The 15,320-nt window shown below is 40.4% G+C and overlaps 1 protein-coding gene across 2 annotated transcripts in view; it reads left to right on the forward strand.

The window, feature by feature from the left end:
* The first annotated feature begins 563 nt into the window (after nt 1–563).
* cyth1b (cytohesin 1b) overlaps nt 564–15,320 on the forward strand; it is a 33,877-nt gene continuing 19,120 nt past the window's right edge. The window contains exons 1-2 of one of the 2 annotated variants that reach the window (XM_041239790.1): nt 564–936; nt 12,785–12,867. In XM_041239790.1, the coding sequence (XP_041095724.1) occupies nt 909–936; nt 12,785–12,867 (111 nt within the window). In that variant the 5' untranslated portion in view covers nt 564–908. Of the gene's footprint in view, nt 937–12,784; nt 12,868–15,320 lie in introns of those variants that run through there. The other variant, XM_041239791.1, reaches the window with a different exon arrangement.

A 15,320-nucleotide genomic window follows, 5' to 3' on the forward strand; every position in this document is an offset into this window, starting at 1 on the left:
TCTCCCAATTAAGTAACAACACTGATCCAGTGTTCACGCTGTCTGGTGTCAGGAATAGTGAACAGTATTAATGATTTCAGTGGGAGAAGGTGATATACTATTAGAAACTATAAAGAAACTTTAATATATATATTTTTAAAACTAGTTGAATGTCTGTACTGTATTGTTGGTTCCTGATTAAAATTGTCTTGTTGAAGGCCATACCTGGAATGGTTTTTGATTGTTGAAACCCACATAAGGTCTCAGAAAAGTCTTGCACAACTTTAAGTCGATATTTCAGAAATTTGAGATATCCTGTTTTAATTTTTCAGTGGCGGGGCTAAGGTAAACTTTGGGGTGGCTTCAGCTTGTGCCATAAACTAAAAGACGTTGTTTACGTCATTTTGACAAAATGTATTTAAAGCGTGTGGCTGAAAACCAGGACTTTTGTAAAGATTTTGAGCAAAAAGTTGGGATGATGGCAAACAGTGACGTCTGGCCACCCTATATGGCTGTCTTTCACTCCCATCCTGCCCCAATGCCAGCCCTTCTCGTCTAGCTTGCTTTCCTTTTGCAGAACTGGGTGTGTGAAACTAAACTCCCGGAAAGGAAATGACTGCTCCTGGCAACAAACAAGCGGCTTATTGGCAGGACCGCGACGCACTAGGGCCTGCTTGTGACTCGCACGATACAGCAAGAAAGTAGCAGGCGATAGGCTGGCCTAGGTCGCAGGTAGCTCCACCTGCTGCGCTGAATATCAGCTAACATTTTTCAGAGTTGACAGGATAGTTTAGAACTGGCGAACAAAAGAGAATCGCAACTTAACAGAACTTTTAACCAGGCAAAACAATAAACAATAAACAAGTAGTGATTTTGAAAGCCGGTCGGATTTACTACCGCTACTTACAGAGACGATCTGGGACACAAAAATGGTACTCAAAACAGAGGACGGGATCGGTAAGTGAGTTTGCTGAGTTCCCTTTTTTCGAAAGCGATCCAGCCACATTTATGGAGTCTGTGTGAAACCAGCGTTCGCATTTACTTGTTTGTTTTTTTTTTGTGGGGGGGCTGTTTACACTTATTCACAAACAAGATACCGTTTGTTTACGGAGTTAAAAAGTAGAACTGGTCAGCGCTGTACTGCACACACTAAAACAAGAAGCATGTGCTGCCGTGTGGTTTGACTGACGCCTTGTTTTGATGGCTTTATATTAGTGCTGTCTCTCCTACTGCTGTTGCAAGGCGTTGCTGCCTATTTTAAATCATTTTTTTATTTTTATTTTAAGTGTAGCTTGCACGCAATACAATTTATTGTTCGCAAAGACAAGGCAAGTGTGTATATGTGTGTGTGTGTATATATATATATATATATATATATATATATATATATATATATATATATATATATATATATATATATATATATATATTACACACACACACACACACACTGATAACAGATGAACAAAAATAATACAAAAGTTATGCCATGGTTAGATTATTACAGACTAATACAGTATTTATTTATTTTTTTTAAATTTCCTTACTATAAGCGATCTTCTTCCATCGAAACTAAAATAAAGCCTTAATTTTTTTTTTTCTGAAATCCAGCATGTGGTAAACGAAACGTCCTGTGCCTTAAATTTCAAGTAAGAATTAGATGTTTTTCTCGTAAAACCGAGGTGTAACAACCACACCCGTATCGTGGGTTTCTTGTGCTACAGTAAACAGCTTTGCAGATTGATAACACAAACTCCTCACTTATACGAGTTTACAAAGCAGTCCCATAGAACATCATGTAAACAAACGAACAAAAAAAAATGAGTACGTCTTGACGAATTGCATGTAATTCTATTGAAATGCAGGCCAATGACTGTCACCATTATTCAGGGTAAAAACAGTAACATAATGTTAAATGTACACATTTTTAAAGATTGCAGTGTGTAACGCAAAGAAAATTTGTATTCATTAATACCACAAAGTCTGTAGACCAGGCTGTCGATTTAAACCCAATACTGGGTGTATCACCGTCATCATTTAATCAAAATATAACTTTCACAATGGCAAGGGGTGTATTCTCAGTACTGTAGTGGTAATAATAGCATATAGATGCAGGCAAAGACTACTTCTTGTTGCAATATTGCAGTATGTTCCTTTAATTGTAAACGTAGTGTTTCTACAGCAGTGCATATGCCTCCAGAGATATCTTATTTGACAGGATGGCAGTTGCACTGTGCAAGTTATATTTCTTTCATTAGGCATTAGATCTGCTTTTCATAGTCTGCTGACCCCATCTTGACAGAGATCACTAAGATATCTTGGGGACCTGCTTGGACATCATATCTGCTAACACTATTCAACCTGATGGTTTCATAGACCCCAAAACTTCGTGACCAATTGCTAAAGTAGTCTGCATTTAGTCTGTAAAAATCAGCAGTGAATGTGCCCGATACTGACACCCTAACACAGTGCGTTCGGTACTGTATGTTGGCTCGAGGTTATCCTAAACTAGCCTGCTTGATCCTAGTTAAATGCAAAAACCTCACAAGATGAAAGATAGTTTCAACTGTTTCTTAAAGTCTTACTCTAAGGGATTGCACCCAGCCAGTGGTGTGTTGTTAAATACAAAAGTGGGTAAACGCCCCTTTTTGGTGTAGTTGAACAGATAAGGATGAATAGATTCACTGTTATTGACTCTCATCCAGCCAGCACCCTCTCTCCCAGTACTTGTTTTCCCATGCATGTGCACTTCATTTAAAGTCACAGATCCCGACGCTGCGCTTCACCTGAACAGTTCTATGAGCCTTCTTTTTGCGGACTACTAGCACCGCCCTACAGGTCCAGTGTGCCTAACAACGAATATTAACAGAACATAAACAACCAATCACAGAACACACACACAAAGAACACACAGTCCAGTGACCACACCCCCCCGTCCTCCACAATTCTGACTGAGAACCCTCAGCTGTCAGTCTCACGCGCAGCAGCCCAACACAGATGTTCACTTTTAAACTATCTTGTCATTAACCCAGGATTTGCATATGACAGGACAGTAGACATGAGTAAAATCTGTATACCATATACAGAAGTGGGTAAACGCTACATTGCCCAAATGAAAAGTGGGTAAACACCGTTTACCTGCTTGTATCCTCCTGCACCCAGCTGTCCTTTCTTACTCTGAAAAGCTGACTGTTAACTGGAGGTTCCAGAGCACACGGTGATCTCTTTAAACTGTGTTTCTCCTGCAGGGGATGTAACTTTTGCAGCTTTTGTAACTTCAATGTTTTGTAGTTAAACTGTTGAAAAGCAAAGCAGCTTAAATCAACAATTCCACAAACTGTATTACTTTAAATGTGATTTACATTTTTAAAATGATTGCATTAAATTCTACATATTAAAGAAATGAAGCGTGTGACTATGCATGTATACAGTAAAAATGTGAATTTCATTTCCCTTTCACTGTCTGGAATTGTTTTTCATAAAGAATATACAGCACTTAGAATAATCTGCGTCATCAGGTTTTCATGCAGCTGTGTGAAGCGTCACCGCTGTTGCAGGATATTACCAGCTTACTATTCATTCTATTATACTGCTTACTAACCTAGTTATCCCTGACCTGTTTCTGTGCTCAGTGATTGAACTCATCACTCAAACAGTTTTCCTGTCAGAATAGGCATATAGGCCAATAGAGGGTTATCTACTCTCTCCAATATAATTGTGTACAAGAAGGAACATGTTGTGATCAACTTGGATACAGTAGGTTGTGTTCTGCTAGGTTTCTTGTAGCGCGTACCATAGACATGACGCATCTGGTTAATTGCACAAACATTCCACAAGCACTCTAATCTTTTGTTTAAGGCACTGATTTAAAAGTTGGTAGAAAACAATTCCTGTTATTGATATGGGCAGTGCTCTGTCATACTGTATAATACTTTGGTTCTTGAGTACAGATTTATTTCAGCAGGCATGGTTCCTGTCTGGATTGCAAGCGTAGTCGGTTTCTTGGTGTCTGAGACATTGAGAATTGTAAGATGGGAAAGCTATTGAACGCCACCCCTGAGACAGGAAACCCACACAGGTTTTAATCCAGACAGGAAGTGGTGTCAAAACAAGACCGTTTTGCAAAGAGTGTTTCTAGCGATAGTGTTTAAGGCTGCTGATGCGACATGGATTTTAATATTAACATCACGCATATTAATAAATATATATTTAAGTGAGGACGTGAAACAGTTTATCATCACAAATAACGTTGCTTTAACTCCTGTATTGCTCAAGTCTTTCATTCTGTTTTCACCTCTAACCATTGTTTTGGAATAGACAACACTATTAAAAGGCCCTAACTACAAAATAAATATTCAGTCAGGTTGCGAGTCGAGAGGAAACCAGTGTGGTGTTGATTATTTACGTCTAAATAATTTGTAGAGGGGCACAGAGAATTGGATGCAGTTTTTGTAGCCTGTTAAGAGTACCTCGTTACCAACTTGAGCATTTTACTAAAATGGAATTGAAGGTGAAATACATTTAAATGAGATCTACAGCCAAAAATAAATACAATCCTTTGCTTTGGATAGAGTATGTTAACCCGCATGTCGCAGGGATTTTCTTTACTTATGTCTGATACTTTTGTGATAAAACCTGGTTGTGACGTTCTTTACAACAAGTTATTAAGAGTATCAGCATCTGGTGATATACTGTATGAAGGAGTGAGTGCTTCAGTCTCTCTGTTCGTCCATCTGTTTGTCCCACACACTTTGACATTCATATGCAGTGCAAGGTCATGGTGATAATGTCGCTTGACAGATTTAAATGGAGCTTTACAGCTGTGGCGGGGGATGTGTGTTACTGATGTACTTGTTTACGTCACATTTCAAAAGTAAGATACTTCATTCTGGATCCTCCAGAGGGAGCCCTCATCGAAACCTGACTCCCTTTTTTTTTAAAAAAGCCCAGTTATACAATATGCTGCACAGTGCATCATGTGTATGCAGGGTAGCTGTTGAGAGTTAATGTTTGTTTCTTGTCTCCATGGTGGTCTCAGGGTTTCATAGAATGCTGCTCAGGACAAGTCAGCCCCTCATCTATTTATTATTAAAGGATGTGTCTGTTATATTGTAAAACATTTATCAGAAAGAGAATCTAATACCAAACTGATTTTATTCAGCAAGTTAAATGAGCAGATATCCCGTAGAGGTGTTTTCCTGATCCTAGTTTTTTTTTCACTGTGCTGTACAAATGTTTCATGTCTCATGTGACTTGTGGGTTATTTGTGATCAAAGTGAATTCCCTAATGCACTGGAATGCCCAATAGGGCTTCTCCCTGTACAAAAAAAGGGTTTTAGTTTTTATTATCAGAAGTCACAGCGGTAACCCATCTTCATCACAGTTTACAAATCCAGTGTATTGTCTCAAAGGTTGATCTGACTAGACAGCTTAAATAAGTACATGTGGCTCACCCTTCCTGTACCTCTGCTGAGTAGGGGCGGTATGTGACAGAGACTTGAGGATTCTTAATGTTTAACCATTGTCAATAATATGCATGTCATATGCATGTTGTGTATGGTCTAAGATTTATTTTTATTGATGATTTGTACACATGCAATCTTAAACACATGAATGCTGCAGTGCTGTATTTCACTGTGATTGGTGACAAACATCCCCAATATAGTACACTTTAAATGGGCGTAGCCTTGTTTATCCTGTTTGAAACTTCTGAGATCTACACCTTTTTTTAAAAATTATTTTGTTTAATTAGTGGGTGTCAGTTTACTCTTGCTGATAGACTGTGTTCAAATAAACAAGAAGATTGTGAGAACATGTTTATAGAGGAACGCTGCTGGCTGCTATACTGTGTGTTGGACAGTGCGGTGTATTGCATTGCTGTGTATGTATTATCATAGTCTCGGCTGTGTATTTGCTGCGTGACCCTGCCCTGGGGCAATTGGTATGACCTGAATTTCCCAAGTTAGAAATGTGAGCACTAATATCCTACTTAAATACCGGCGTATGACCCCAGCATTTCACTGATTAGAGACGATGCTTCCGGGAGACGGATAATTTCCCTAAAAATTATTTTTTCTGTTTGTGTTAGATTCGTGTCGGTTATTTATTTATTTATTCATGGGACACTACACAGATGGCTCATTTGCATGACAATCAGCAGTTGTTTTATTGTGGATAATTGAATTAACTAATGATGGAGACCTCTGTCTAGATTTACTGAGCTTTCAATTTATATATGATGTTTACAAATTTTTTTTTTTTTTTTTTATACTATGTCTTCTGACTCAATTTATGTTTTATTTAAAGTGAAGATTACATACTGTTATTCCCCTGGTATTTTACCGTGTCTCAGAAGTGACATCATTTTAATTGTGTCCCCTCTTGACTTCCCTGAATATGCTTTTTTAAAAAGACAACCTGCTTTTGTCCTTGATTTGGTAACTTTACAGAATAATCTGTCAAAATAAAATACAACACAAAGTCAGATATATGAAGGGAGGGTTAATTCATCTCTCCATGATGAGAGAGAGAGAGAGAGAGAGAGAGAGAGAGAGAGAGAGAGAGAGAGAGAGAGAGAGAGAGAGAGAGAGAGACCTGCAGTATGTTAGACACATTCACGGAAATAAGAGGGAGGAGGGATGGAATTAGAGAGAGGGGTTTTCAGATGCAGTTTAACACACAGGGCAGGCTTGATTATCTCGGCTGTAGTCAATCATCCTAGTGCCGGCTTACTTTCTGGCTTGCTAGCTAACACACTGGACTGCTGCTGTGACCCTGCTATCTCCTTTGCCTCTGAATGATTCTCAACGGAGTTTCCTGGATTAAAAAGGGGTGACTACAGCTCCAGATCAGCAGAGCGATATCTGTCTCTGGGACAGCGGGCACGATACAAGGACACTGTGGCGGACTGAGTGAGGGGAGGGGAGAGGGAGAGAGCGAGAACAGAACCGTGCACCCAGAGGGGGGTGTGGGGGGGCCTCTCCGAGGGTAAGATAATTGATTCTTTGATGTCTTCAAATTGATGTTCGTGTATTGGATATCTGTTTGTCAGCAGGGCTAGGCCAAAGCTTTGTATCATTTAAGAATATGGGTTGTTTTTATTTAAAATACCAGATACTTTTTCTCGCAATTGTAGATGCAGTCTATATGTGAAATAATGATTGTGTTTTTTTTTTTTTTTGTAAACACAGTGACTAGGCTATAATACAGCAGAGTATGATGTATGTTGTGTTCTGTAGACTTTACATGTCTTGTGTATCTCCGTAACATGGATGCTGTGTGATACAGTATACACACACAGTTAAACATTATCTACAGATCACTAAATGACAGTCATGTTGCAACACAGTGACCATTTGTAGTGCAGAATACCTTGTCGCTTCTGTGCCTGTTTCTTTACAGTCGTGTGCAGGTAATGCAATTTATATCAATCTTTGTTCAGTAGAGGGCTGATCATACTCCAGTAGGAGGGGTGAGGGGATGTACAGTGTTGTTTTCAGCGATGGTGTGGGAAGGCAGAGTTCTGCTGCCTTTCTGTGGTAGCAGGCTGGAGTGTTCTGGAATTAGAGCTAGTCTGAGCCAGTCTAACATATTACGGTCTGTAACTAGCTGTGGTATCTGAGGCGTGTTGAGTTGTACATTCACTTAGATTGTGTTGGGATATGTAGTGTTTGGAGGTTTGGTGAGATGCTTTGCAATTTAAAAGAGCATTTCAGGAACGACCCAGGAGAGACTAACATTCTGCTGTGGCATTACAAAAATCAATTCTGTACATTCTGAATAGGCTAGTGACGAGTGATCGCGGAGCGTTTTTTTTTAATTGGTATTGTAGATTAGTTTAACCTTTAATCTGAAAGGTTGTGTCTTCATAATACTGGCAGTCTCCCTGCTGTTGTGACACAAGTAACCTCAATGTTAAAGAATGGTATTAAATTTATATCAAATTGAAGTTTATTTTTTTAGGGTAATAATAATAACATGAATGGCTAGATTGATCCCATGTTCTAACCAACTCCTTTACATCCTCAACCAAGGAACTGCGCAAACAGCGCTTCTCTGTGCATCCCATATTTCTACTCTCAAAAAATAGGCACCACCCACGTGTCTGTGTAGCAGAGAGAGGGAGATGGAGAGAAAGCATGCTGTCACAGTGCGCATACTCTCTAGGCTCTTCTACCTGCTGGGGCAGCAGAATGCTAATCGTCTGTCTTGTTGGACCGGGGCGTAACATTTCTTTGTATCTGGTGCGTCCGCTTTCAAGCCTCAAGGCAGTACTCTGAAGCTGTATTGAATTTGTGCTGTCTTGCAGTTATGTTCACATTTGGTACAATATGTCGCTGTCTTTAAACTGAATTGCGATAAACCATAATATGCACGTTCCGTGTAGGCTGTTTGCGGTCATGCATGCATTTGTGAATGTGTGTGTCTAGCACAAATACATTGTCACACATGCATAACATGCCTAATTGCTATCTCTGCGTGACCAGGCATTTATATCGGATAAATACCCAAGCAATAAGGCACGCAAGAACTATTTTCCATTACCTTCAAATTAAACTCCTCGTCATGTTAGGAGCAGCGTGCCTTTTTTATATTTCTGCAGACATCTGCATATTTGTATAATGCATGAAGTCACATTAATTAAATTCTATACCTGCTTTTGAGGCTTACGGCCAAACACAATTCAGATTAAGTTCTAGTTCTCCCCAGCCTCTGCCTTTCTCATGCACATATTTGCTTGTAGTTGGCTATACCAATAAAACTTTAACTGGAGAGCCTTTGTACTGGGTGAGTTAACAAGTCCATTCATGACTTCATAAACTGAATCATATCAGTTAATATCGTCTGTACTTCTGGATTCTGTTTGAAGTCTTCCTACGGAAAGCAAAGAAGCTGAAGAGCCCAAGCAGAGCCAAGAAAGACTTGCTGACGTTTCCAGAAGGACCTTGTTTAGACATTTGCTTATGGTGGTTTACACAAAGGTGTATTGGGTGGGGGTTAGGGGGAGTGGTACATTCAAACAACACTCTGTCATCCTTTTTATCCTGTGAAATGCACTTGACTGTTTGATTTCAGAACCATTTTGCCCATACGCTTTCTCTTCGGACACTGGCAGCAGGGATGTACCCAGCTGGGTTTCCATTTCTCGTACGAAACAGTACAAGTCTGGTTAAACCAGCTAAACACTTAAGTCATTAATGAGGACAGAATGCCTCTTTCAAGCCAATACATCAGGCCTGATTTTAATGAGGTCAACTCTGCCCCACTAAAACAAGGCATACACATTATAGGGTTGTTTTAGTTTTTTTAGGGAAAAAAAAAAAGGATTTTGAAATTTGGCACACCCAAGTGATCTGAAAACATTTCAGCTGTCTGCTTACCACATACTCATCCCATTTCTATTTGCATCATCTTCTGAACCCCTGTGGGGTTTGTGATAATGTGTCTACCTTTTAACTAAACTACAGTACTCTGCAGTTTCTACCATGTATTGGATCATTGACACATGTCCTGCTTTCCTGTGTAGATGGCTGAGTGAGTTTTTAGGTGTCCCTTGTGAAGGTCTGGACATTTAAGGAAGTGATCTAGAAAGAATGGAAGGGCACTGTTACTGTGAGGCAGTGAATGTTAATCTCTCCTACAGATTATGCCCTCCTGATATTCCCTGGTATTACCCACAGGCCAGTCCCTGTTCCTTGTCCCAGTCCTGACCCCTCTGCCTTGGGAACCACCCCCGGTGTCAGGGTTTCCAGAATCTATTCCAGGGGCTTTCACCGTGGGAACAGGAAGGCCGGGGAAAGAAATTCTGGAATTTATTATGGTGTGCTAGCCCTGTACTAATACCGCATTCCTCCCAGGGTCTTTTTGTAAAGCTTTAGGGGTCGCGAGCTGCGGTGTTTGAAGTTCTGCATAGTGCTGAATGTACCGTATATCTGGGGGGGAGGCGGGCTGGTGTGTGTCTCAAGGACTATTTAATTGACCTAAATAGCAGTGCATCTAAGTACTGCCTCTGAGATCACACACACGGTTAAGAAAATCAAAATATAAAATGGCATGTTAGCCATTTGGAAAAGGTTGAGGTTATTATTCATAATGATAGGCTGTACTGTAGATTCACTGACTGACTGGAGAGTGAGTAGAATATGTTAGTATTGCGCTCTGCCTGCCGTGCCTTGATATAATGTCAAATGCTCAGTGTGATTGGTACTCTAACAGGTTATTTAAATGCCAGGTACATGCAGTGTAATTTCTTGTGGCTGTTAGAGCTTACAAGCTCTTAATAACATGTGGAATTGTTCTTACTGCTCTGCAGTGGAAGTCTCATTTCCGGTTTAAGTAAGAAAAGATATATATGGATTGCATCAGAGTGTCTAATTTTTGGCCGCAGGGTTTACATTAAGGTTTTTTTTTTTTTTTTTTTTTGATGGGTACCATCTGGTTTTCAAGTAGTGGGGGCAGTTAGCTTGCTATGGCAATAACAAACGCTTGGAAACACGCTGCTGGTTGTCGAGGTTACCGACAGTCTTGAAACCTTACAGTGAAACATCTTAGTGATGGCAAAGTTGCACTGTCACAGTATTTCATGAATACAAATCAACTACAAGGGAATGGCAGGGGAGCTGAAGACATGGGCTAATAGTAAATCACACTGGGCCAAGTCAGACCCAAAGTAACTGTGCTTGTCTTTTAGTGAAGTGGATGCTGGCTGGTTCAGGGTTGGCTGATTTAAAATCAAGTCGATTTTTCAATCGCTGATTTTAAAGCACTTGATTTAAAAAAAACAAAAACAAAACAAAACATTGATTTAAATCAATTTTTCATTTACTACCTATCCTATTTGATATAGTTTTTCAAGGAAAAGACATGGAGTCTGTTTTTAAAAACCTTTTATTGACACAAACATGTTAAACTCTTACTGTCTGTAAACTCAAACTCTTAGGGCTGTATTCTGATCACAGCGCAAATGCGAGTGCAAGTGTGAACGCGTTTGCCCCCGATGCTGTGGCGCAAAAATGGAGCGAAGATGTAAAAAAATGCTGCACTGAAATGATTTTCTGAAGACATGTCTCACCCCGTTATAGAGCGTCTGTCCTCATTAACATATCCGCAAAAGCGATTCTGATGATGGTGCAATGGTGCCCCAGATAGACAATTGAGCGCTGTGTTAAGACCCGCTGAAACCAGGTTTATTTAGTGGTGCAGTCAGGAGCTTTAACAATTGAACGCACTATAAAAAAGCAAAGTAGTCCTGAGTAACAACTGTGTGTGTTTGGACTGACACAGAAAGAGGAAGTCAAAGGAAGAAAGGTAAATGACGGGGATGAGTGAGGGGGATTTTTCGTTGGCGCACCCCATCGTTAATTCTTGTAGATCACCATATTGTAGTTCACATTTAAAAGAGGCCACAATGATAAATAATTTGCTTTATTTATGTATTCATTTAAGATTGAGTAATTTAGTTTGGAATGTAACTATTCACAAACTGTTGGAAAACCATTTCCAAGATCCTTAAATTTAGTTTGGAGGTACTGTAGGGCTAAAACTATGGTACTACAAAAAAAAAAAAAAAACATAATTTTAAATGAATAAAAGAGAAGACACCAATGTAAGTAAAAAAAATAAATAATAATAATAATCTGATTTAAAAAAAATTATAAAAAAAAAAATCATCAACCCTGGGCTTGTTACCTCTGCCTTTTAAAATAGAGGATATACTGTACAGTTCTTGTGTTGGTACAGTAAGTCACGCTATGGAAACACCTTACTCAGCTGCAGTTCATGTGTTGTGATGCCTCACAAGCCAATCTGTCAACCTTAGCAGTCTAGCTTCATTGACATTCCTGTCCAAAAGGGATTCGTGAACAAGCCCTGATGGATGTCAGTACAGCACAGCAAGTGTAACCAATCCCTCTGCTACATGGAAATACCATTACCCATTGACACCCCCTGTTCGTGCTGAGAATGAGTTTGTCCCCTTTTAGCTACGGGTCGCGACCTGTGAACTCTACATGTGATGTGTAGCTGTGTGAACTGAGATCAGATGACTGCTAAGAAATAGGTGATTCATTGATTGCCCTTGCTGTAGGAAAACAAATTTAAGGTTAGGGTAGTTTTCTTGACTATGCAGCAATGCTCCGTTGTTTTACTTGGTATCTTGTAGGGTCTGTTTCCCAAATTGTCTTTTTAGAAGTGGCTGCTCAGGATAGCATTTTGATTCCTAGTTTCACTACAGGAAAGCATTTAAGGCAGCTACTCGCTGTAGGTTTCAGGGTTTGTTACATTCAGTCAGAATCTTCTGTCGGGGTTTAAGTTACAACATCTTGATCACTGAATATTTCAACCAAGACTCACAAAAAGTAATCCAGGGTGGAGGTCAGTAATCAAGTAGATCTCTGTCTAACTCTGTGTGTTCCTTGTTGGTTTTCCTTTGTTAAGCTTACTAAACTCTGTCGACCAGCCAACTGGCACGCTGTGATGCCGGCTGGCACTACAATGTTTAGCTTGAAGTCTGTGCCAGCATTTGATTAGTGTGTTTTTATTTTCTATTGAGGTGAATCCTCTCGTTTCCAGTGCTGATGACACGCAATTACCGAATTCACATATTACCCTGGTCGGTCTGCAAGTGACATAACTTGTATGTTGGCAGTTTAACAAGTCCTGCCTGTAGTGTTTTTTTTTTTTTTTTTTTTTTTTTAAGCGGTTTTATAGGTAGGTTGCTGAGTGTGACGGTTGTGCTGGCAGTTCACCAGATCCTGCTTCGGATCGTGTCTTGATTTTGACAGCCCTTCCCTTTTCTCTCCCCCAGTTCCCGACGACCTGACCCCGGAAGAGCGGCAGGAGCTGGAGAATATCCGGCAACGCAAACGGGAGCTGCTGGAAGACATTCAGGTGAGACCGCGGTTTTCAACCTGTGGCACGCATACCAGGTGTGATCCCACAACCACAAGACCCCATCAGTTGCAATTTATCTATCTGTCTGTACCCCCAAATCACCTAGAAATGAGAAGTTGTGTATTTGTGATGATCTTTCAAAGTTACTGATTGGGAACCAAAACAGCCACTCTTTGTTGTTGATTGTGGTGAACTCTTGTCAGATAATTAGACGACGCCATCACATTTTTAGTGAGAAACCTGGTTGTAATGGGGTAGATCTCTGTTTTACAACAGCTGTTTAAGATTACACAGTTACAGGTACACCTGGTGGTCCCTGCTGGGAACACTGGTACTTGAGATGTTACATACTGAACTGCCTTCTGTCGGCCTCTCCAGCATTCCCGAAACACGGAATCTCACATGTTTTTGTCAGTGGGCACCACATATTAAGTGTCTTTGCTGTGACTCCTCTGTTCACAATACATAACTGAATATATATTTTAAACCATTTTGTATTTTTTAAATCTAATAGTTATATCTCGTTTCTTCAGAAACATCATCTGCTGTGCACCGTAGCCATTGTGTATAATGGAGAACCAGTGAAATCACAGAGCTATTTGTCTTTCAGTTGTTGTCTCCATATATTTGGGTTGGTATTGAGCCTCCAGGCACTGTGCTGTAACTATTGGGCTGATTTGGTTCACTTGGCAAAGTTTGTTATGGGGTGGCTGGAGTGAATGGGGAGCCCAGTAGCTTCTGGGAGATACTGGGATCACAACAAGCAGATAGGGTTCATCAAGTCAGACTTATTAGCAATATCCTGCTTTCTTTATTTTGTTTGGAAAAAAAAAATAGCTGAATAGCTGTCCTGAAGCAGGCATTTCTGTCTTATCAATAAATATTTGCAACAACTGGCCAGTCAGCATCCGCTGCCTACAACAGTACATGCACAGAGGCGTGTCAAGGACTGTCTAAACACACAGCTTTTGTTTGTATTAGAAAATATCTAATGAATGTGCTGTGATAGCATACACACATGGAGTATTCCCTCTTCTCTGGGTGAACTGTGAACCACAAGCCTTTCCGAGCCAGCAGGGTCTGCTAATAGTTATATAGTTAGAAAACGGAGATATTCGTAAAAGTATAGGGATCCTCTGAAAACCGACATCCATAAAGTAAATGCTTTTGCTTTTCAATTTCAGTCATGCTGTGTTTTCTGTATTCTGTTTCTTATCTGTGGTTGATTGCTTCCTTGGCGTGTTTTTATATAAGTAAAATCTATCCTTGGCTAGACTGCTGATCTTGTTAACTCTGCCTTCTCAACAAAGACGTTTCCACCTCCCTGTCTTTCTGAGTCATTGATGTGAACAGCTAACCTTGTTTCTAAATGATTCCTGTGGTGGTAGAACAATTTGTTTTGCTTGCGCGGCACAGCCATGGATAAACAAAGAGTTTAGATCCTTGTGCAGCGTCACACATCCTTGTCTTTAAGGTTAACACTTCGATGAATCCAGACCTCATGCTGCACAGGCGATGACAGCCTAGAAAGATCAGCTGGAGGGAATGGGTCAGGACATTGCAAGCCCTCTGACCTGGAATGAATAGGTCTAGGTTGGGAGCATGCTGTCTGTAATTCAGCAGCCACTGAGCACCAGGCAAAGACATGCATGCAAGCTTGCTTCTCGAACCGGGGTAGCTGCTCTGTGCTCCTTTTGTTGTAAGTGCTACTTAAAGAAGTGGAAGGGGACTCTGCTGGCATTGTCCTCATCTGTTAAGAATGGAGCCCCCAGTGAGCAGCAAGGGCTTCTTTCCGCTGGAGTAACTTTGAATTGAACCGCATCTTGAATGAAAGCGATGTTAGTGATTGTCTTTAAATAGGGTGTATTTTGTCTGCCGCCTTTAGTTTTACTCCAGAGATGTGGGTGAGTTGTTTACACAGTATATTGCAGCTCAAACGATCTTCTGCTGGCAGCACTGTGGTTTCTGATAACGCGCAGCTTTTCCAAGGTTGTTTTTAGTTACTTCTGCTCCATTAGCCACAGCATGTTTCCATTTTGTGGAAGATAGTGAGGAATTTGTTACACTGATTGAGTGCAATTTATCTGGATCAATGCTGATTGCTCAGTTAAGTAGTTGCGAGCATTATTCAGACCTCAGTGATGGAACGGGGCTTTGAAATAAGGGGTGCTGCGTGTGTAAAACAGCCTTGTGCTGTAATCTCAATAAAGAGTCCTGTAGCTGCCATGAAGTTCAGGAACTGTATAGTAATAAACCCTCAAAAAAACAAAACGAATGCACAGCCGGCCTTCCAGAGGACTGGTTACTATGTGCAGCCGAGAGCCTTACGAAGTTAGTGTAGTCGAACGCTGGAGGTCAGTTTAGGGAGCTTCAGAACCAGTGCGGATCATCAAGCAGTGCCATAGTCATGACAGTGGAGAATAGGATCTTTGCATTGTAGACGAGGATCT

This window comes from Polyodon spathula, chromosome 57 (assembly GCF_017654505.1).
Source record: "Polyodon spathula isolate WHYD16114869_AA chromosome 57, ASM1765450v1, whole genome shotgun sequence".
Classification (NCBI taxonomy): Eukaryota; Metazoa; Chordata; class Actinopteri; order Acipenseriformes; family Polyodontidae; genus Polyodon; species Polyodon spathula.